General features: G+C 40.5%; 1 protein-coding gene across 11 annotated transcripts in view; it reads right to left on the bottom strand.

Annotated features, from left to right (window-relative positions):
- Positions 1 to 22,405, bottom strand: part of syne1b (spectrin repeat containing, nuclear envelope 1b) — a 131,873-nt gene that overhangs the window by 12,073 nt on the left and 97,395 nt on the right. For 9 of the 11 annotated variants that reach the window (XM_077563023.1, XM_077563016.1, XM_077563085.1 and 6 more), the window contains 27 exons: positions 21,337 to 21,519; positions 21,092 to 21,241; positions 19,280 to 19,456; positions 19,048 to 19,203; positions 18,832 to 18,987; positions 18,595 to 18,765; positions 18,383 to 18,516; positions 17,073 to 17,277; positions 16,790 to 16,972; positions 15,908 to 16,054; positions 15,687 to 15,841; positions 15,368 to 15,515; positions 15,197 to 15,291; positions 13,671 to 13,905; positions 11,948 to 12,142; positions 10,880 to 11,005; positions 10,661 to 10,816; positions 8,771 to 8,929; positions 6,855 to 7,021; positions 6,433 to 6,595; positions 5,490 to 5,677; positions 5,268 to 5,418; positions 4,145 to 4,327; positions 3,474 to 3,611; positions 3,129 to 3,320; positions 1,591 to 1,936; positions 436 to 504 (listed from right to left, as the gene is read on the bottom strand). In XM_077563023.1, the coding sequence (XP_077419149.1) occupies positions 436 to 504; positions 1,591 to 1,936; positions 3,129 to 3,320; positions 3,474 to 3,611; positions 4,145 to 4,327; positions 5,268 to 5,418; positions 5,490 to 5,677; positions 6,433 to 6,595; positions 6,855 to 7,021; positions 8,771 to 8,929; positions 10,661 to 10,816; positions 10,880 to 11,005; positions 11,948 to 12,142; positions 13,671 to 13,905; positions 15,197 to 15,291; positions 15,368 to 15,515; positions 15,687 to 15,841; positions 15,908 to 16,054; positions 16,790 to 16,972; positions 17,073 to 17,277; positions 18,383 to 18,516; positions 18,595 to 18,765; positions 18,832 to 18,987; positions 19,048 to 19,203; positions 19,280 to 19,456; positions 21,092 to 21,241; positions 21,337 to 21,519 (4,528 nt within the window). The remainder of the gene's footprint in view (positions 1 to 435; positions 505 to 1,590; positions 1,937 to 3,128; positions 3,321 to 3,473; positions 3,612 to 4,144; positions 4,328 to 5,267; positions 5,419 to 5,489; positions 5,678 to 6,432; positions 6,596 to 6,854; positions 7,022 to 8,770; positions 8,930 to 10,660; positions 10,817 to 10,879; positions 11,006 to 11,947; positions 12,143 to 13,670; positions 13,906 to 15,196; positions 15,292 to 15,367; positions 15,516 to 15,686; positions 15,842 to 15,907; positions 16,055 to 16,789; positions 16,973 to 17,072; positions 17,278 to 18,382; positions 18,517 to 18,594; positions 18,766 to 18,831; positions 18,988 to 19,047; positions 19,204 to 19,279; positions 19,457 to 21,091; positions 21,242 to 21,336; positions 21,520 to 22,405) is intronic. The other 2 variants (XM_077563057.1, XM_077563093.1) reach the window with 2 other exon arrangements.

Raw genomic sequence — 22,405 nt, 5'->3', positions numbered from 1 at the left:
TAACGACTAGCCTGCTAGCTAACGTCCGCTCTGTAGAACGCCATCTTGGTCAAATAACATCGAAAAGGTTTGTTGACTGTGAGAAGGCTTGAGCTTTTGCCACCCGTGAGTATGTGCGACGTGACGTGACGCGACGTGACGTGACGTGATGGTGAAAAGGTCTATAGCCACACAGCACAAAGCAAAGTGAGAAAGAAGCGGCTGAGCTCGGCTCCATTTCTGCCAGGTCACAATTTGTCATCAATTGAGGGGACCGAAAGAAATGGAATGGAGCCCCCCCCCGACCCCCAAGTGTTAGAAAAGTGTTGCTATCGGTCACCTAAAGTGGACATGAACACAAATCCAAAAGTGGTGAAAGCTACTGAACAAAGCGAAAAGGTGCCAGTGAGTTTGTTATTCCCGCAGGCATGCTAAGTTTGTTAGCATGTTGCCTACCAGCGGAGCACCTCAGTGTTTTCTCGGTTAGTTTAACAAAGGCCTCCGGGTTCTCTGGAATCACTACATCTGGAAGACACATTGTGAAGCACACACACATTCAGCACTGGCCATTTTACACGATTGACCCTCCCGCCATTTTGTTGGGTGCGACACTGTGGGGGGCTTTAGCTAAGGCTATGATGCTGCCATCTTGCTTTCTGAATCCTTAACCATTAATGCTAATGCTAAATGTGTGATAAACATGTGATACTTGACTTTTGGAGGCCTCTCTCTCATCAGTATTATTATTATTATTATAATTTTTTTTAAGCCAGGTGTATTACATGCAATACATGCACTGTGCAGATAATCCACTAGAGGGCAGTATTTCATTCCCAGACAGCTTTCCAATGGCGCTGCAAGATGGCCAAAATAAAGGAATGAGACACGGGTGTTTTGCTTATAAAATAAAAAAAAAAGGAAGTGGGAAATAAACTGTATTCTGCTGGGTTTAAAAACATGGAGCTTAAAAGCCAAAAATATCAAATGAAATTAGGGCTGCGCAATTCATCAAAATTCAAAATTGGCATAATTGTAAACAAAAAAAATAAAAAATAATAATACTAGTTGTGAGTTGTGTAATGTAGCAATTTTTATTTTATTTTAAAATAACTCATTTAATAAAAATCTTGTTTGGTCCAAAATAAACTTGCATAATTACAGCGTTTCAACAAAATCTCTTAATATTCTATTCTTAATATGTTGAAACATTTTCTTGTTTTGCGCCAAAAAACAAATGATCGTCCGAATTGTGATTTCATGTATTAAGAAATTATTTTCTTCATAATCGAGCAGCCCTGAGTGAAATAATAACAAAAGACACATCATTAGCAATTTAGCACTGTCATCGCCCTTGTCTTTCCATCTTGATACAATCCCAAGTGAACTAATGTCACTTTTTGGCTTTCAAACAACATCTCTAATGATAAACTAAATTAAGAATTTTCAATGATTGTTTTGCTCAGATAGGCAATGAATTTGAGGAGACCTGCTACGAAATCTATGATCACGCAGTGACATCATCACAAGCCGGCAAAGTCATTTCGCAACAAGTTTACAGGCCTACAAGGAACATCAACTGGAATCTCGCTGGCAACGGCGCCATCTGCTGACCTGACAAGGCGGAGGCGGGCCGCTGCAGGAAGTCTCCCTCCTCGCTCTGCTGCTCCCTGAGGGCCCGACTGGCGCTCTCCAGGCCGCGGCTCAGGTCGTAGTCGTGGTCCCACTCCAGCGGGATGGAGTCCACGCTGGCCGGCGTGTCCCGGCCCGAGCGCTCCGTCCGCAGCTGCGCCGCCAGCGAGGCCGCCGAGCGTCCCGACGAGGGCAGCGGCGACAGGAAGCCGTCGCCCAGACGCTCGCTCCACGGCGGCAGGCCCGACAGGTCGCCCGAAAGGTCGGCGGGCTCGTCCAGCTCCAGCTCGCGGTCCGACAGGGACACTTCGCCGTCGTCCTCGGCCAGCTGAAGGAGAATCAATCAGATCAATGGACCCGCAACGACCACACGTTCGACAGGAAAAATCGGCCAACAATTGGCTCAACTCAACTTTATTTATAAAGGAATAAAAATCAGTCATGCAGTAAAACAAAATAACAAAAATTAAATAAATTAATAAATATCATAAGTATGTAAGTAAATACATTAACTCTTTGACTGCCAGACGTTTTCAGAAAAGGGATGCCGTGGGTGCCAGCCGATTTAAGCATTTTGACTGATCTTTCAAGGTCCACAGAAAATTATGTGTTTGGACTATGGAAACACACATACTACCAAATGAAAGATTGGACTCTCATCTTTTATCAGGAAAAAAAAGTTTGTTTCTACCTTATTCCGTTCTTCAGTAATCAACAATAGAAAATGGTTAGTTTCACCTCTGTTTTGAAACAAACGTCTTTTAACGTCTTTGGCACTCCATAGGATTTTACTAAACGTTATTTAACGTTTTTGGCAGTCAAAGAGTTAATAAACTTCATAACTAATTAATAACACACAGTTTCTTGGCATCAAGATGCAAGCTGACCATGTCAAAGCAAGACTTTCACTGCTCTCAAAAAATAAAAATAAAGATTTATAAAAAAAATCTAAAAAAAAAAAGAAAAACGACAGGATGAAACGTGATCGGCTGGCCTCATTTTTGTTACTTTCCTGTTTAAAACAAATTTTTTAGATTATTTTTGAATTTGGAAACATCCCTCTCTGGAGACATTTAAGAATTTTATTTTATTTTTTATTCTGGGGAGATTTCCAGATTGTCACAAAAGAATTATGGGGGTGAAAAAAAGGATAAATGGTCTTTGCTTCCATTTTATTTTCATTCAGTAAAAAAGTAAAACAAAATGTAAAAATAGAAAGAAATAGGAGAAATAAATTTGATTTTATTTATTTTTTTCAGATGTTTTTTTTCTCTTCACATTCCTGGTAATTTTGCAAACATTCACAAAAAATGATGAAAACTCTGATGTAAAATAATAGGATGAATCTGTTTTATTCAAGTATATTTATCACACATTTAATGTAACTTTTCAAATTTTCAAATTTAAAAACATGTATGGATTTTATTTTCTATAGTTCAGGTATTTTTATCCATCCCCCCCGTCTATTCATCCATCTACTATATGTATCTATGTATTTTCAAATGTTGAATCGGGCTTACGGGCAGGCGGATGAGCTTCTTGTAGTACCGCTCGACCCGCCCGAAGACCTCCTGGCAGTAGCGCTGCAGCTCCTCCAGCTCCTCCTCGATGACGGCGGCGTCCAGCGGCTCGCTCTTCTCGATCAGAGCTTCGCCCTGGTGGAAGATGCCCTCGATCTTGGCCGTGGTCAGCGAGATCTCCTGCTGGAACGACTGCGTGATGCACAATATTGTTATGATATTTGTGCGTCAAGTATTTCGTATGATACTGAACGAAAATCGGATTTGTCAAAACATCCTGATTTTTTTAATCAAAGGGAACATCGTGGGAAGGACTTTTGGTAATCCACTCCAGGTTTTTCTCACCCTGAGCTGTTTGACCTTGGCCTGGATGTCGCACTCGGAGAAGTGCTCGATGTTGGTGAGCTGCAGGTCCATCTCGGTCAGCCACACCAGGATGCCGTCCCTCGCCGTCTCAAACTCCTCCCTCTGACTGATGAAGTGCTACACAATCAGGAAGAAGGAACCTTGTCAAAATACAAACAATTTTTTTCAACATGTCCCTGGCTTATTTCCTATGCTCTGCTGCCACCTGCTGGCCGTTTGTGTAATAACTACCATTTCTTTAAACGTTCTTTGCAATTGAGAGGCTGCATCAAAGCCTTCTGCATGCTCTAGCATAAAAATACGTCTTTGGGACATTTAAAATAGAACGTATTTATACGTTTTTGGGAGCAAATTAGTTAATACAATCAGGAAGAAGGAACCTTGTCAAAATACAAACTAACGCACACATGCAGTTGCAAGGAAGGAAAAATATGCAAGCGCCTTAAAAGAGCGACGACTGAAGACGACAGAAGAAGGAAAAAAAAAAAAGAGTGACGGCTGCTTTGCTAACTCAGGGCCTGGACGCAAATCCAGATATTCCCTTCTTGTACCCTGCGCCCTAAAATGGCGATCAGGTCACATTCCATGAGCGATTTATGCCGATTTCCTTTCAAAGGGTCGGCCTACTTTTTCTTGTGAGTTGAACTCACCTTGAGCCGGCGCAGGATGGCCGCCACCCTCTTCTGCAGGTTGTCCCACCGCTGGTTGGCGCTGTGGGCCATCTCCTTGAGGCCACTGCAGGCGTCCGTGCGGTTTTCTCGGGCCAGGCGACGGTACTGCTTGTTGAGCAGTTCCAGCTGCGTCAAGCTTTCGTGGATCTGCCGCTGGAAGGTCTACGGACACGCGGCAGGACAAAACTCAAAACGCTTTCTTGTGTATCCTGAGGTTCAGTTTTCGCTCGTAAAAAATTGGATTTCATCTTGTAATATTTTTCACATGTTTTTTTTAAATGAGGACTTTTATCATAAAATTGCTACTGTAATTCATCTTGTGTAAAACTGTCTTTCTTTATGTAAAAATAAAGTTTTATTCTTATAATAGTTCAAGTTTATTGACTTTTTCCTCATATAACGACCACACTGACCTTATGAAATTATAGCGTTACTTTTATAAAAAAAGAAAAGAAAAAAGAACTATCACATTATTCTTGCTATTGTTTTTTTATTTGATCTCATATTTTAACTTTATCCTCAAAAATGTTTCTTTATCAGGAAGTAGGATTCATGAGTTTATCCTCATAATATTATGAGTTCATTTTCATCATACTTTTCACATTTAATAATCCTGAAACCGTGGCCTTTTCCATGTAAAATTACCCTTTTGTCCCCTGTAAAAATGCATTTTTCATATAAAATTACAACTTTGTCCTGTTTAAAAAAACAAACTTTTCTTTAACACCTTGTAAAACTGTTTAACTTTTCACTCAATATTTTTTTTTTCAGAAAACGTTTACTTTATTCTTGTAATTTTCCTGAAATTAGGAAGTTTCCTTAAAAAAATATTTTATGCTCAAATGTTAACTCTATTCTCCTGAAACTTGAACTCCCTCCAACTTTCTCATAAAACTGCTTTTTTTCTTTTCTTGTAAACTTATGACTTTTCTTCATAAAATAACATCTTCCCGCTTGTGAAATTAAGATTTGGTCTCATAAAACTCCAACTCTATATTCTTAAAACTACTTTTTTCATAAAATCACAACATTCGTTTTTTTTCCTTTACACTTCAAAAACGAGGACTTCTTCGAATGGATGACAATATAATAAATTGTGCACCTCAAATTTCTTGAGTTCCTCCTTGGCTTCGGTGTACAAAACACCCGAGGAGTTGGGCAGCGCGGCCGTCTTCTCGGAAGCGGCCAGCCACTCCTCAAAGCGAGTGAAGTCCTCCAAGAATTTCTGCCACAAACGCCACGTTTCCTCAATCCTGCATGACGACATGCAGTTTGGTTAAATAACAGAAGGGGGAAGGGGGGGGGGGGGATTCCAGTGCCCTACTTGAGTCTCCTTTCCATGGAGGAGGCGCAGATGCTCCTCCACCGGCGGTCCAGACTGCGCGTGGCCTGCTGGATGGAGTCGCACTCGGCGTCGGTGGCGCAGGCGTCGCAGTCGTGCAGCAGAACCTCGCACAGGTTCAGAACCGACGCCACGCCGGTGCTGTGCTTCTCGATGTCGCTCTGAAGTTCCTTAAAAAAACAACAACACACACACACATTGTGTCATGTTCAATCTGCACTTAACTCATTCACTGGCAGCCACTTTCACTGAAGCAACCCCCTTCGCTCCCGGCTGTTTTACTGGATTTTGACTGATTTTGCAAGGCCCACAGATTATTGTGTTCTATTGCTATAAAAAACTACCAAAAGAAAGACTAAAGTCTCTTCTTTCATCAGGAAAAAAAAGTACATTTCTATCTGTTTCCGTTTTGCAGCAATTCATTTTAGCTTCATCATTATTCACAGATCGATTTAGAATTTTTTTCAACATGCCCCTGGTTTATTTCCTATGCTCTGCTGCCACCTGCTGGCCGTTTGTGTAATAACTACCATTTATTCAAACGTTCTTTGCAATTGAGAGGCTGCATCAAAGCCTTCTGCATGCTCTAGCATAAAAATACGTCTTTGGGACATTTAAAATAGAACGTATTTATACGTTTTTGGGAGCAAATTAGATAATACAAATTTTGAGTTGTTTAAATTTATACATTTGCACCATTAAAAAAACAACAACACATTTTTATTTCAAATAATTGTATTTGTCTTCATCTTTTTTTAACATTTTCTTGTTTTGTGTCAAAAAATAAATCATCGTCCTAATCGTGATTTCAATTATTACCAAAATAATCGCGATGGACATTTTCTTCGTAATCGAGCAGCCCTACTTGCCAGCATTCCGTTCCAATGTTTTCAAAATGTCTCCCCCCACTCAAATGTTGCGTCACCTGCTGCATGTCGAGCTTCCGCTGAATGTCTTGGAAGTCGCAAGAGTCGTAGGAGATGGGCTGGGACAGCTCGGTCTCGATGTGGGCCAGCCAGGTACGCAGGCTGCTCATGTTCTTGTCCAGCTGCTGCACGGCCACCAGGGTTTCCCTCAGCTTCTTCACCCTGCCGACAGCCACACAAGTGCAATCCGAATCAGCCAGAGAAACGAGTTCTGTTGCCACTTTGGGGGGGGGGAGGAGCTTCAGGATAGAACGCAGAGAAACACGAGACCCGAATCTCAAGAAATGGCCAGGATAGAAACGGAATTAAAGTCTTGAATTCGATAACTCATTTGGAAACCAGAACAAGGTGTTTTTTTCTTTCCATTCCAATCAGAAATTGGATTTACGTGGCGATGAAACGGTCTTGTTGGTGTCCTTACCTGGCTCCGATGAGGTCCAGGAGGTGCTGCCAGCGGTCGTTGACTTTGGTGAGCTTGTGCTGGATTTCGCCAGCTTTGCTCGGGTGGCTGGCCTGGGCCAGGCGCTCGCCCAGCTGGCGGAGGTGCAGCTTGTTCTCCTCGGCCACCGAGATCTCCTCCTGGTAGTCCTGACGACAGCACACAAAGCCAAAATTGTGTCTTTTTAGACAAACGCCAACAGGAATTTTAAGATACCCCCTCGAAAGTTTATTATTGCGTAGACTCTAATACAAATAAAATGCAAAGACAGAATGCGCCTAATTTACTCAAAACGATTCAATTTTTTGAGCACTTTAAAATCAACCATAGCTGCATACAAAGTGCTGTACATAAAGTCATAATAAAAACAAAAACAATTCAAATGGAATCCTGTAGCATCAAATACAAAGAAAACAGCAGGGGCCCCGAAATTGAACCCTGTGGAACGCCATATCACAATTGAACTAACTTTGAAGAAAATTCCCTTTATTTCAAACTGGCTAAATGAATCTTCACTTTGCACCTCCAGATTATTCAAAGGCTTCAAATGGAAAATGACGACGCTCCAAAAAAAAAAAAAACAACCCCAGTGCGCTTGTTACCTTCCGCAGCCGCAAAATTGTGTCTTTTTAGACAAATGCCAATAGGAATTTTAAGATACCCCCTCGAAAGTTTATTATTGCGTAGACTCTAATACAAATAAAATCCAAAAACAGAATGCGCCTAATTTACTCAAAACAAATCAATTTTTTGAGCACTTTAAAATCAACCATAGCTGCATACAAAGTGCTGTACATAAAGTAAAAATAAAAACAAGTCAAATGGAATCCTGTAGCATCAAATACAAAGAAAACAGCAGGGGCCCCGAAATTGAACCCTGTGGAACGCCATATCACAATGGAACTAACTTTGAAGAAAATTCCCTTTCTTTCAAACTGGCTAAATGAATCTTCACTTTGCACCTCCAGATTATTCAAAGGCTTCAAATGGAAAATGACGACGCTCCAAAAAAAAACAACAACCCCAGGGCGCTTGTTACCTTCCGCAGCCGCAAAATTGTGTCTTTTTAGACAAATGCCAATAGGAATCTTAAGATACCCCCTCGAAAGTTTATTATTGCGTAGACTCTAATACAAATAAAATCCAAAAACAGAATGCGCCTAATTTACTTAAAACGATTCAATTTTTTGAGCACTTTAAAATCAACCATAGCTGCATACAAAGTGCTGTACATAAAGTAAAAATAAAAACAAAAACAATTCAAATGGAATCCTGTAGCATCAAATACAAAGAAAACAGCTCGGGCCCCGAAATTGAACCCTGTGGAACGCCATATCACAATGGAACTAAACTGGCTAAATGAATCTTCACTTTGCACCTCCAGATTATTCAAAGGCTTCAAATGGAAAATGACGACGCTCCAAAAACAACAACAACCCCAGTTCGCTTGTTACCTTCCGCAGCCGCAAAATTGTGTCTTTTAAGACAAACGCCAACAGGAATTTTAAGATACCCCCTCGAAAGTTTATTATTGCGTAGACTCTAATACAAATAAAATGCAAAGACAGAATGCGCCTAATTTACTCAAAACGATTAAATTTTTTGAGCACTTTAAAATCAACCATAGCTGCATACAAAGTGCTGTACATAAAGTAAAAATAAAAACCAAAACAATTCAAATGGAATCCTGTAGCATCAAATACAAAGAAAACAGCAGGGGCCCCGAAATTGAACCCTGTGGAACGCCATATCACAATGGAACTAACTTTGAAGAAAATTCCCTTTATTTCAAACTGGCTAATGAATCTTCACTTTGCACCTCCAGATTATTCAAAGGCTTCAAATGGAAAATGACGACGCTCCAAAAAAAAAAACAACAACCCCAGGGCGCTTGTTACCTTCCGCAGCCGCTCGATCATCTCCTCGATGCTGACGTCCCCGTTTTGCGAAACCTTGCTCTCCATGCCGGTGAGCCACTCGCACAGCTCCTTGTACTTGTCGCTGAAGAGGCTCCACTGGTTCAGCTTGTCGGCCACCTGCTGCCCGCGCAGGGATAGCTGCCGAAATCCAAAGACATTCGGCAAAGTCAAGGTGGCGTGCAAGTTGCAGAAGGCGAAAAAAGTGGTTTCGTGTTTCCTGTCTCTCGGTCGTGCGGCACAAACAGGATGTAGCGCACAAAGTTTCAGTGCAGCCGTTTCATCCACTTTGCAAAAGGAAAAAGTCTTTTTGAACTAATACAGATCATACTTGCTCGATACAGAAGTTTGTACTCAAAAGTTCTTAAATCTTAAAAACATTTATAGCACATTACAAAAAATCTTACATTTTGCTTTGGCATTTGCACACAACTTTGTTCCAATTTGCTGGTTATTATTCAGTGATAGACTGATTTTTTTTTTTTAATCAAGGCCGATAACGATTATTAACAGTCAAGGAGGTCGATAACCGATATTTCAAGCCGATATTCATTTAAAGTAAAAGACAAAATATTAGCCTCAAAATTTACAAAAAAAAACCTTTTTCTTTTTAATTTCAATAAAAAATTGACAGCTTTGTTAAAAAATGATAACAAAAATCCCAGGGACTTTCCAGGGTCGTCAATATGTGTTAAGCGAAATGAAAAATTAAGCAAATAGTTCCCTATTTTTTTTTTTTACTGTAAATAAAGCTCTTAAAGGATCTTTGTCCAGTTTGTCACTTTTTTTTACGCCCAAAGCGGAACTGCAGCATCTGCGTCAGGCTCGTCCATGGTGCGCGTGCGAGTACGTGCGCCATCTTAAGTGCACGCCGCATGTCCGCTACGTGACGTCATCCTCCACCACTCCGCCCCTCCCCTCCCCAAAGAAACTGCGGCGTGCGCGGGGTCCGCAAACACTCTACTATATAAAAGGGAAGATAAAAGCTGATAGGTGCAGTCAGAGTCAAACAGTCAGGGCTCTTTGTACTCATCCGGGCATTGGTGGAAGCGTGCATGATGTCGAAAAGGCTTTAATACGACCTTTTTAAACGGCACGATGCACCTTAAGTTTTGTATTTTTTTATTAAAAAAAATAAAAAGTGCAGGTAGTTCTCAGTGTCAGCATTTTTTAAATAATGTGGGAAATTTAAATAAATCCATAAATGAAAAGTTCCCTGTACTTCACCGAGCGACAAATCCATGCAAATGTAGCTAATTTGGGGTTTTCGTCAGGGTTCGTAAAAAGGTTTCAAAAGATCTTCGCAGACAGTGAAAATTTGTCTGAATATGTTGGAAATGTCTTTGCCACAATTAACTCTTTGACTGCCAAAAACGTTAAATAACGTTTAGTAAAATCCTATGGAGGAGTGCCAAAGACGTTAAAAGACGTTTTTTTCAAAAGAGGTGAAACTAACCATTTTCTATTGTTGATTACTGAAAAACGGAATAAGGTAGAAACAAACTTTTTTTTCTGATGAAAGATGAGAGTCCAATCTTTCATTTGGTAGTATGTGTGTTTCCATAGTCCAAACACATAATTTTCTGTGGACCTTGAAAGATCAGTCAAAAATGCTTAAATCGGCTGGCACCCACGGCATCCCTTTTCTGAAAACGTCTGGCAGTCAAAGAGTTAAAAACTGTCTGTGAACATTTCACAAATCCTGATGAAAAACCTAAATTCGCTAGCACGTTCACAAGAATTCAACAAGATTTGGAAAAAAAGGCCGATTTTGACAAATACCGGCACCGATAATCAACCCAGCTGATAACAGGTCCATCCCTCTTATTATTATTATGATTCTGGTAGCGGCAAAAGTGCTGCGCGGGTCACCTGGTGGCAGATTTCCTCCCACATGCGCTGCAGCAGCTCGATGCGCTCCTGCAGCACGCACAGGTCCTCGGCGCCGATGTAGCGCGACAACGACTCCCTCAAGACCGTCAGGTGGGCCAAATCGCCGGTCCAGCCTTCGATGGCGCCCTCCAAATCCTGACAAAAAAATGCGTGACGTCAGTCCCAACGCGCAAAAGCAGCGATTGGATCTGGCGTTACCTTGCAGCGCATCTGCTGTGCCTGCAGGTCGTCGTGGCGATCGGGAAGAGGCTGGGAAAGTTGCCGTTTGAAGGCCCGAAGCTTCTCCAGGGATGCGCCGATTCCTTTGTCGCAGCGGTCCCAGTCCTGTCATGACACAAAGCAAACTTCACACGGTCCTCAACAGCCTTGACTTTTTGCCATACAATTTTTACGGATTATTTTACATTTAAATTTTTTCACAGCTTCGTTGCATGAAGTCCATTGCACAATTTTACACACAAAAGCGAAACAAATCTTTATTTTATGTCGGTCCTCGCTTTACATTAGTTGTGTCGGGCAATTAATTTTGTAAAATCGTAATTCATCACATGACTTTAATAGTTAACTCATGATTAATCGCACATTTTATATAATTTTAAATGTACAATAATTTCCCCCCCAAAGTTTTCATACTCTTGTTAACATAGAAATATGTCTGCACCTTTTAGTCATTGATACAGTAATTTCATAATAGTTCATAAAATTGAGTTAAAATAAAAAATATGTATTGTACTGTAAAAAACGAGTGTGATATTAATTTGTGTTGAGGTCATTTTTCTGCCACTAGATGGCACAGCTGCATTCGTAAGACGTTGGTGACAATCGGTGGCATTTTTCTTTTCTTATTAAGAGATATTTCATCTTTAACATGAAGTCACTTGTGAAATTCTGCACATTTTATAAATTGTTAAATACAACTTGAGCCCAGTCTCGACAAATATATGCATTATTATTACAATTTATTACTTTAAAATTTCGACGTGGACGTGTCTTCTGCGTTGCGACTGGAATTCCCCCAGTACAGGATTTCCAAAGAGGGGCGGTCATTCCTCTTTATTACATTAACCCGTGGGCAGTATTTTATTTTGAAATGGCTTGGTCAGAACCAACAAAAAGCCCAAAAATGGACACAATAACGCCTAGGGGTTAAAAAAATTAGTAGCGTTAAAGGAACTTGAATTTAACTCAAAATGAACGCACACATTTTGACACCCCTACTTTCCATGTTTCAAACGAAAAAAAGCAACGTCAGTGAGTGCGTCGTACCTTCAACAAGGTGCCGAGCTGCTTCCTCATTTCCTCCAGGCATCCGCTGGCCCGCTTCCAGCGCTGCTGGATGTCGGTCAGCTCGGCCTGCAGGCTCACCTCGGCCCGGCTGTCGGCCGACAGCAGCAGTTGTCTGCCGGCTTCCACCGTCAGGATGTAGCTGCCCTGTTGTCGCTGCAGTACCTTCTCCTTCAGCTAGGGGGAGAAAACACACAAAATGCTGCCAATTTGAATCAACAGTTTCCCTTTGCCAATAGAAAATGCAAACGACAATCACATTGTTTTCCTCCTGAAAAAAATCACATACACATTGAAGAGGGTCTTCTGCCCAGATTTAGTCATAACTGTTTTAATTTATTTATTTCCTCAGTAGAACTTTTATCTGTGGATGTGTCTTTGTGAGTGATGTCACAATTTCTGCTCGTGCCGGCTTGTCTAGGATGCCTCGTCTATTTCCACAACAATAGACCATTTGTCTGTGGTTGAAGTCAATGTGTATTGAATGATGTCTGTGAAAGTCTTATCTCATGTCTGGTGAACTCCGGGGTGGGCTGGGGGCTTGGCGGTTTTGTGGTACCGCCCTTCAAGATAGTTTAACCCTGGAGAACCCAAGAACCCTTTTCTTCTTTGGAAAATTATGAATTATACATTAAATGACTGCTATAAGTTCACCGAACACCAAAATATATGTTTTTTCAATTTTAACCCTTGTTTTTTGAACTAGCTCAGAGTTGCTAATTTATCAAAATATATATATATAAAACATACTCCTAGGCATTCTGCAACATGATATGAAATAGATTAACAAAAAAAAAACACAATTTTACCATCTGATGGTTTGCTGAGAAGATGCTTTTGTTTGGATTGATTTCCAGCTCAACAAAATTTGCTGCCAGCCATCTTGTCACCACCACTCTGGCTCATGTAAGTGCAATATTCATCCACTAGATGGCCCCATGCAGGGGTCAGAATTGGCACTCTGGACTTTTGAAGTTAACTCTTTGACTGCCAAAAACGTTAAATAACGTTTAGTAAAATCCTATGGAGGAGTGCCAAAGACGTTAAAAGACGTTTGTTTCAAAACAGAGGTGAAACTAACCATTTTCTATTGTTGATTACTCAAAAACGGAATAAGGTAGAAACAAACTTTTTTTTCTGATGAAAGGTGAGAGTCCAATCTTTCATTTGGTAGTATGTGTGTTTCCATAGTACAAACACATAATTTTCTGTGGACCTTGAAAGATCAGTCAAAAGATCAGTCAAAAGATCAGTCAAAATGCTTAAATCGGCTGGCACCCACGGCATCCCTTTTCTGAAAACGTCTGGCAGTCAAAGAGTTAAATTTGTAAAAAAAAAAAAAAAAAAGGTCTTTGTTATTTGAGTAGCAGAATTTATAGGGGCCAAATTTGACCCCGTGGGTTCTCCAGGGATAAGAATGTTGTAAGTCCTATGAAATCTTCGCACTAGTGGGAGGCTGCCGCCATTGTCTGGGAACTCACTTGTGCCCGGAATATTCTGTAGAAATAAACGCTTCGAAGTGACCGTTCATCGATCTCCAGCCTGCATTCGGATAACCGACATTCTCACTACCCAAAAGAAAACGAACGCGCGGAAGAAAAAGATCCTTTTCTTCAACAACATATATGATCAGTCTTCTTTGGAATTGCCCAACAAATGAGTGACAAAAAGTGTGGCGTGAGAGAAAAAGTGCCGGGTTCGCAACCTGGATGGCGTCCAGCATGGCGCGAGCTTGCTGCAAAGGAACGGCGGTCCCCGGCCGAAGACCTTCAGCGGGTTGCGAGACGTCCAGGAGCCACTTGCGCAGTTTGTCCACCATCTCCCGGTAGCGCTGCCACTGGCGGACCAAGCCGTCGATGATGCCGCGCCTCTGCTGGGCGCGCCGCACCACGCCCTGCCACTGGTTACTCAGCAGCGCCAGTTTCAGGTTGAACTCCTTCCTGTAGCACAATCCACAACAGGACAACATTCACGGTGGACACATTTGTCTTTTTTGGGAAAGCACAGATGGGCCGTGCATTTTTGTAGATAAGGTCAATAAAAAAAAAAAAGTTCAAATAGGTTTAAAATCTGTAAGGTATTTTCTTTAGATCATAACCCTTTTTCATATCAGTTATTTAATTGAATTTATATTAATTATGCTTCAGATTAGTGGTGGGCAAATTTATATATATATATATATATATATATATTTATATTAAATATTGAATTTTTAAAAGGGGCATGTTATTTGTAAAAATAAAATAACAAAAACTTTAATATCAAGAATAAAACAATAATAATTTTTTTTGTTTATTATTTCTAATGAATTAAATTCAAATGTATTATGCTTAAGCACAAGGGTGTGTAAAGTTTTATAAAGGACAGACTGGCCATCTTACTTCTAGATTATGAAGAAGAAAAAAAACAAATTTATAAAATCCTGAAAATATTTTTTTCACTAACACAAAAATTCATCCTATTTTCAAATGACTTTTCAATTAATTTACTTCTAATTGATCAACTAATTATTTTATTTTGTTAACTCTTTGACTGCCAGACGTTTTCAGAAAAGGGATGCCGTGGGTGCCAGCCGATTTAAGCATTTTGACTGATCTTTCAAGGTCCACAGAAAATTATGTGTTTGGACTATGGAAACACACATACTACCAAATGAAAGACTGGACTCTCATCTTTCATCAGAAAAGAAAGTTTGTTTCTACCTTATTCCGTTTTTCAGTAATCAACAATAGAAAATGGTTAGTTTCACCTCTGTTTTGAAACAAACGTCTTTTAACGTCTTTGGCACTCCTCCATAGGATTTTACCAAACGTTATTTAACGTTTTTGGCAGTCAAAGAGTTAAAAAAAAATACATAAAAATGTTCTAAAATAGTGTACTCTATTTCCTCATTTTATTATTTACAACAAATAAATTAAAGAATTTGTTATTGTGATAAATGCAAAAAACAAACATTTTACATAACCATTTTTAGTTGTTAAAGAGAAATTTCGGATTAATTGTAATTTATGAACAAATCAATCAATCAAATTAAATTGATTAAAAATCATCCAACAAAACGAAATATACAAATTCAAATGTATATAGTATACAATATATACAATACATACTTAGTGCAATAAATTTAAAAAAGAAAAGAAAAAAAAGATAAATGAATGCAACACAGGCCGTAATTTGCCCACCCCTGCTTTCGATTGTTGGTACAACGGATTCAAAGCCTGCGAAGTCTACCTGTCATCCACTTGGCCTTGTTCCAACATCCTTTGTCCGTCACTGATGATGGAGTGGAGGATCTGCTGGCGACTGAACATCTCGGCTTGGAATAACTGCAAGACAACAACCCGGGGATGAATCTCAAAATCCGCAATGATCTTTAGGAAGTCGGGAAAAAAGGCCTCGAACCTCGTGGGCCTTTTGCTGCTCCACCAAACTCTGGTGGTTTCCGGAGATTTCCACAGCCAGATTGTGCTCCGTTTGAACCAGGAACTCCATCCAGGTCTCGCACTTTTCCAAGAAGGTCTGCTGCTGAAGCAGGAAGGACTGCAGTTTGCTGCAGCAAAGGAAATCCACAAGCGGCATTTTACGACTTTGATCTCACATGAACGCCGCGGATATTGCGCAACTCCCACATTCTCCATAAAGTGTAGAAATCACAAGTTTCAGTCTAAAGCCCTGAAAAGTCACGTGACCCGACGCCCCAACCTCTAAACCAACTCCGTACCTAAACCTCTCGGTGGTCTGCACCGAGGCCGCCGACCAGCTCCTGTTCAGGTTCTGCATGCGTTTGATCTCGGAATCGTTGAGCGGGAGCCGATAACCCAGCTCGTTGAGACGCTCCAATTCCGGCGCCATGCCGCTGAACTTCCTCATCAGTCGCTGTTGAAAGACAACGGTTACAACCGCACGTCCGCAGGGATTGGTCGCTAGCGCTTATTTGCGCACCTTCAGCTCCTGCATGCGCTCCTGGATGAGGGTCAGGTCGGTGGAGCCGTTGGGATCTTGCACCCTCAGGGCCTCCTCGGCTTCGACCACCCAGCCCACTAAAGCGTCCAGCTGCTGGTTGAAGGTTTCATAGTCGTGGACGCCGGTCTGGAAGGGGGAGGAGGAGACGATTGCTGTGTAAGTTGCGGGATTCTCGTCAGCGAATAGGATCACTTTGATAATGCAACAATAGTCAACAGACTACTTTTTACTTTTACTTGAGTAATATTATTCGGAAGTAACACTACACTTACTTGAGTAAAAATTTTCTGACTTTTCCAAATGTAAATTTTTATTTTTTTTTTACATCGATAAATAGAATTAATTTTAAATTTCTAAAAAAAAAATGTTCAGGGAGCTCCGAAGGTTATCAGCAAGTCTTAAAAAGTGAAATGGACACTTAAACAAGTAAATACCATAGCTCTCTAGTTTTCAACAATAAATATTGTTTTTTTCCAAAATAAAAAAATAACTGAAATCTTGAACTTTCACTATTCTTTGTTTTAATGTTGAAAAAAAAAAAGGTTCTTAATGTTCACAGGGTCAGCAGCATCTCTTATAAAGTTAACTGAAAATTTCTGAAAAATAAATAGTTCCGAGATTAAAACGGTTCTAAATTGACCTTTTATCGGCCGTCAGATTTTTTAAAAAGGCCGATACCGATTTTCGTCAAAATGCCCGATATTGGTTTATCCCCACTACTACTATGACTATCTAAGTTACTACATTTTTTTTTCTCAGTCCCAACAGCGAGCAGAGCTCAAATACTTAAAGGAGTACATCGATGACACTGGAACAGGGACGACAACGCACGATACGCTGCTTGACGAAAACATGGCGTACCTGCAGTGTGACAAGTTGTCTGTTGAGCGCTTGCTCAACCGCCGCCAGCCGCTGAGAAAGCGCCAGGTGGTCCGACTGAATGGCGGAGGAGGCCGACGTGTCCACCTGCTGCTTCAGTTGATCTCCCAGCTCGCGGAGAACCTGCAGAGAGGCCTGCACCGGCACGTGCGAGCGGAGAACCTCCTGCCAGATAAAAAAATAAAAAAATAAAAAAATAAAACGCCGGTGATTTGAGTTCAAGCATGGAGGGGAAAAAATAACAAAGTCAACTAAGTGCACTCACGCCACAGTGTTGAATCCAGGCGGACACGTGCTCGTCCGCGATGTCCTCGCCGCGCGCCGTCTTGAGGAGCTGCTCGGCTTTCTCCTCCTGGAGGAGGACGCTGGCGGAGCTCTGCTGGTGAAGATCCTTGTAGCCTTGCCACAGTTGGTGGAGAGCTTTGCTGCTCCTCAGACGCTCCGATATCTCCTCCAGGAGGCCGGACCACCTGAGGAGGACATGAAGCGGGTTATATTTATATATAGAGAGATATATACTTTATTTATTTATTCCATTTTCATGAAATGTTTTTTTTTTCCGTTTTTTGAATAATTTTGTTTCTGTTTTGGGGATTTTGTGTGTGTCCTAAAAAAACATGTTGCAGAAGATTCTGAAAAACTGCTTTTTTTTTTTTAAACTGAAAAAAATCAGAAAAAACAAAGAATATTTCTTCTGAAAAATGGAAAAAAAAAATTCTGAAAAACAATTTTTTTTTAACTGAAAAAAAAAAATCAGAAAAACAAAGAATATTTCTTCTGAAAAATGGAAAAAAAAATTCTGAAAAACAATTTTTTTTTAAACTGAAAAAAAAATCAGAAAAACAAAGAATATTTCTTCTGAAAAATGGGAAAAAAAAAATTCTGAAAAACAATTTTTTTTTAAACTGAAAAAAAAAAATCAGAAAAACAAAGAATATTTCTTCTGAAAAATGGAAAAAAAATATTCTGAAAAACAATTTTTTTTTAAACTGAAAAAAATCAGAAAAACAAAGAATATTTCTTCTGAAAAATGGGAAAAAAATATTCTGAAAAACATAAAAAAAATCTAACTGAAAAAAAATCAGAAAAGCAAAGAATCTTTCTTTTGAAAAATGGAAAAAAAATATTCAGAAAAACAGACAAAATTATAAATAAACTGAGAAAAAACGATTCCATACAACAAAGCAAAAAAATATGAAAAAACAAAGTACCTAAAAAAATTACTAATAAAACCCAGAGATTTCGTGAAAAATCATTATATAATCAGCGTCTTCATATAAATGTCATAATTAATTAATTAATTGATAATAACAATTGTGCTCGTCGATTTTCCAGCCATAATAATAACGCATCAAACTGGTAGCCGTTCACACTAATCAGTAGCCAAGAGGTAGCTTAACTCTCGACTTCGCGATCCCTGCTATCGAAGGTCCGAGTCAGCTCTCGAGCATGTTTCTTCACTCTTTCCGAGATGGAGTCGAAAAGTGTTGCTTTCCTACGTTCTAGTAAAGCAACTCTGAGTTTCAGTGATATCTGACCAAACCTTGCATTTCTAATCCAAACCATATTCCACACCTTGCGTTGGCATCCTTGAGCGCGTGACTGAGGGAATCCGACACGGACGGGTGGCACTCTTTCAGCAGTTGGTGGCTCACGGCGCCGAACCTCCTCAGACTGCTCTCCTGCTTCTCCAGCTCCGCTTGCAATCCCTGCGCAGACGTCACGGATGAACGGACCCGCTCGTCACGTTGGAGTGAAGAAAAAGGAAAAAAAAAGCCGCATGATACCTGCAGACTTTGCACTTGTTGCTGAACGGCCTCCAAGGAACCCGTGAGGAGGCGGAAGCGCGACACGGAATATCGGCCCTCCATCAAGTAGCCGTTAATCTCTTCTGACGCGCGTTTGTAAAGACTCCACTGATCCAGCACCGACGTCAGGCTGATCTTAAGCTGAGCAATCTGGACATATTTCTCTTGTTCAGTATGATGGACGAGATCAAGACGACGACGGCAGCAGAAACCTACCAGGTGGTCCAGGTTGGCCCAAGTGTGGTTGACGCTCTGGAGCGTCTCCATGACGATAGCGCAGGCCTCGTCCGTTTTGTTCTGAACAAGAGCGCAGCCCTGCTCCTCAACCCGCTCCAGCTCGTTTTCTTTGTCCCTCACCAGCTCCTCCATTTCCTGAAAGATGGATTTGGACTTTGAACACGTCTTCAAGGAGTTTGGAGTTTGGAGTTCTACCTGGCAGTCCTTGAGCGCATTCTGCACCGACATCAGGTCCTCAATCCTGCGCTTCCGCTTCAGCCGCTCTTCTTGAGTTGCCATCCAGGACTTCAGGGCCTGAACGCTGCTCTCGTACTCCAGCCACATCTGCAGCAGGCTCTCCAGGAACTGGATCTGCGCAGCAAATGGTCCGCCTTTTTGTTTTTATTTGCCCCCAACGGAAGCTCCCTTCCGCGTTGCGCTCTCTCACCCGCTCGTTGATGCGGCCCTGCAGGATCTGCCAGCGCCGGTTCATGACGCCGAGGCGCTCGGCAAAGTCGGTTTTGTCGCTGCGCTTGCTCTCCACGTCATGACCGCTGAGGTGCAGCACCGACTGGTTGACAAAGTCCACAGTCAGCTGCTTGCAGCTTAAATCCACCCTGAAGCCCTGAGATAAAAAAAACAAAGAAAAACACACAGTCAACGACATGTACACCCTTAGGCCAGGGGTCAGCAACTCGACCTTTCCTGGCAAAACAGCCATTTTAGGCTGCGCCAGAACACAAAAACCTGACAGCAGCGTCCAATGCGTAGAGATTTTTTCACTTAACTCATTAACTGCCATTGACGCCTACAGACGTCAAAAATTCATTTGAACAATTTCCATTCGTTTAACATTTTTTCCCACTTTTGTTAACAAAGGTATGAAAACCTAGATTTGTTTTATTGCACATTTAGAACATATAGAAAATGTGTTATTAATCGTGAGTTACCTCGTGAAGTCATGCGATTAATTACAATTAAAAACTTGAATCACCTGACACCCCTAATTTTTTATGTTTTCTTTTCTTTTTTTAATCGTGAGTTAACTAGTAAAGTCATGCGATTAATTACAATTAAATAAATTAATCACCCAACGCCCCTAATTTTTAATAATCTTTTCTTTAAAAAATAAAAAAATAAGTAAAAATTAGGGGCATCAGGCGATTAAAATTTGTCATCATAATTAATCGCATGACTTCACTAGTTAACTCACGATTTTATATCTGTTCTGAATATACCAAAAAATAAGAATTTAGGTTTTCATACTCTTGTTAACAAAAGTGGAAAAAAAAATTAAACACATTTTTGACGTCTATAGCCGTCAATGGCAGTGAATGAGTTAAAATAGGTTTTTACAGCTAAAAATTCTCTGAAAACATAACTATGGCATCAAACAGCATTTTAGCTTATTGTGCATGAAAAATAACAGATTTTAGGATTTACAAACTAAGTAAGAACCAAAAAGACAAATAATCTTAAAACAATATTGATTGTTTTAGAAATTCTACTCTTGCATAGTATGTTATTCTAAAAACAAGATCAATAAGACTTTATGGCTTGATATAAGAGTTTAAGTTTAGGTTAGATAGCTGATTTTTGTTGTTGTTTTTGCTCATTTTCCTACTTTTTTTTTTTGACTTTTTGCCTTTCTGTCAAATTTCTGACATTTTTGGCAATTTTATGGACATAATAATTTTCTACTTTTCGTCTTCATTTTTTGGACATTTTTTTTGCAATACATTTTCTGACATTTTGTGGACATCTAACGGTAGTTTATTGCTTTTCTTTACCCTTTTTAGAGATTTTATGGTCACTTTTTGGACATTTAGGTATTAAAAAAAAAGTCATCTACCTTTTGTCTTTTTTATTTATTTATTATTCATTAATTAATTTTTTGTCTTTTTCTGACAACTTCAAAATTTGGACTGATATTTAAAAAATATTTTTCATTTTTTATTCCATCGTGACTTCATTTAAAGAATATTTTATCGGAAAAAAAAAAAAATCTAAATAGTAATAATAATTTCTACCAATTCCTTAGAGATCCACAGAAAGAGGAAAGAAAGCCAATTTTTAAATCAACACATAGAATGGGGTTCTATGGGTCCTAGTAGAAAAGAGTACTTTCTGAGAAAAAGAAGACGTTTGTATGATGATGTTTTCTTCTTTTGTACTTTCTTTTCCCCGTTTTTTGATGCCGGCGACCTCACTGCACTCCAGACTTCCGATCACCCACGACTGCCCAGGCGGGTCCCGTTACCTTGTACTTCTGCAAGTAGTCCTGAATGACATGCGATCCGACGGCACTCTTGAGATTTTCCTCGTCCTCCTCGTTGACGTTCTCCATCAGCGATATCCAGTTAAAGAGCTCCGAGATGGCGTGACGGGAGGCCAGCTTCTCCATTTGGACCTGAACATGGACGATCGACGCACCGGGATGTTAACAGCAGAAACACCTTGACTTCAAAGTGACTTTTTTTTTTTTTTTGTGTCCGCATTGCACACCTGATGGAGCTTTTCCTGCACCACGGGTGTGCGCGTGAACAGCTCACTCCACTGATTGTCGATGCGCGCCAGGTCCGAGCGCAGCGCCACCGTGTCCGCCTTCTTCAGCCTCAGGAGTTGGTTTCCCTCAGAGAGCACGCAGCTCTTCAAGCCGGACTTGCTCTCCGCTTCCTTGGAAAACTCCTGAGATCAAACGGAATCAAGCGGGAATTTAGGTGGAAGGTAATGACCACATTTTTTTTTTTTTAGAACACCAGAAATAACGGCCAAAACGGGGACAACCCGTAGCAGCTCATGTTGTTTTTTTTTTTGTTGTTTTTCTTTTCCTGGAGAGCTCAGTATGTTCATTCGGTAATTTTACTGCTGGATATCGAGGAGAAGGCGCTCATGTTGGAGGAGGTGTGGCACAACTGTTGCCCACCACACTCGCATTTTCTGGTCAAGTTCCAAATTGGACATATTGTGGAATTTTTTTTTTGGATTAGGAGTGACAACGGAGGCTATGAGCAGAGATGCAAAATGTCTCTTGAACGTTCTGCTCACGGCAGCATTGAAATGTGTGACTATCGGGTGGTTCAAGCGAGACCCCCCCCCCCACATATAATGTATGGATTAAGAAACTATGGGACATTTATCAGATGGAGCAAATTTTCATATTCGTTGAGGCTCCAAAAAAATCCCATCATGCCTTTTTGCTAATACAATCAATAAGCAACTTATGCCAGCTAACATGTTACATATTGGATTGTAAATAACACTGAGCATTCAGAATGGACTTATTATTTATTTATTATGGGACTGCTGAGCGTAGCAAGCAGCACATATTACTATTCCTAGAAAAGGGGTTTATTATTTTTATTTTTATTTTTTAATCTTCCACCGATTTTTCCGCTTAAATGCGGCCCGTACCGTAGATCGCACCGGGACAAATGAGGTGTCAAACGATGCGGCTCGATCGGACTCGGTGCGGCATTATTTTTCTAGGAATTCCCACTTACCATGGCGGCGCAATACCCCAAAAAATACCCCAAAAAGTGCCATAGGAATGAATGGGAAATGGAAAGACAAA

Source organism: Vanacampus margaritifer, chromosome 1 (assembly GCF_051991255.1).
Source record: "Vanacampus margaritifer isolate UIUO_Vmar chromosome 1, RoL_Vmar_1.0, whole genome shotgun sequence".
Lineage (NCBI taxonomy): Eukaryota > Metazoa > Chordata > Actinopteri > Syngnathiformes > Syngnathidae > Vanacampus > Vanacampus margaritifer.
Note: the sequence above shows the minus strand (reverse complement) of the source record. Positions and strands in the feature narration are given on the sequence as shown.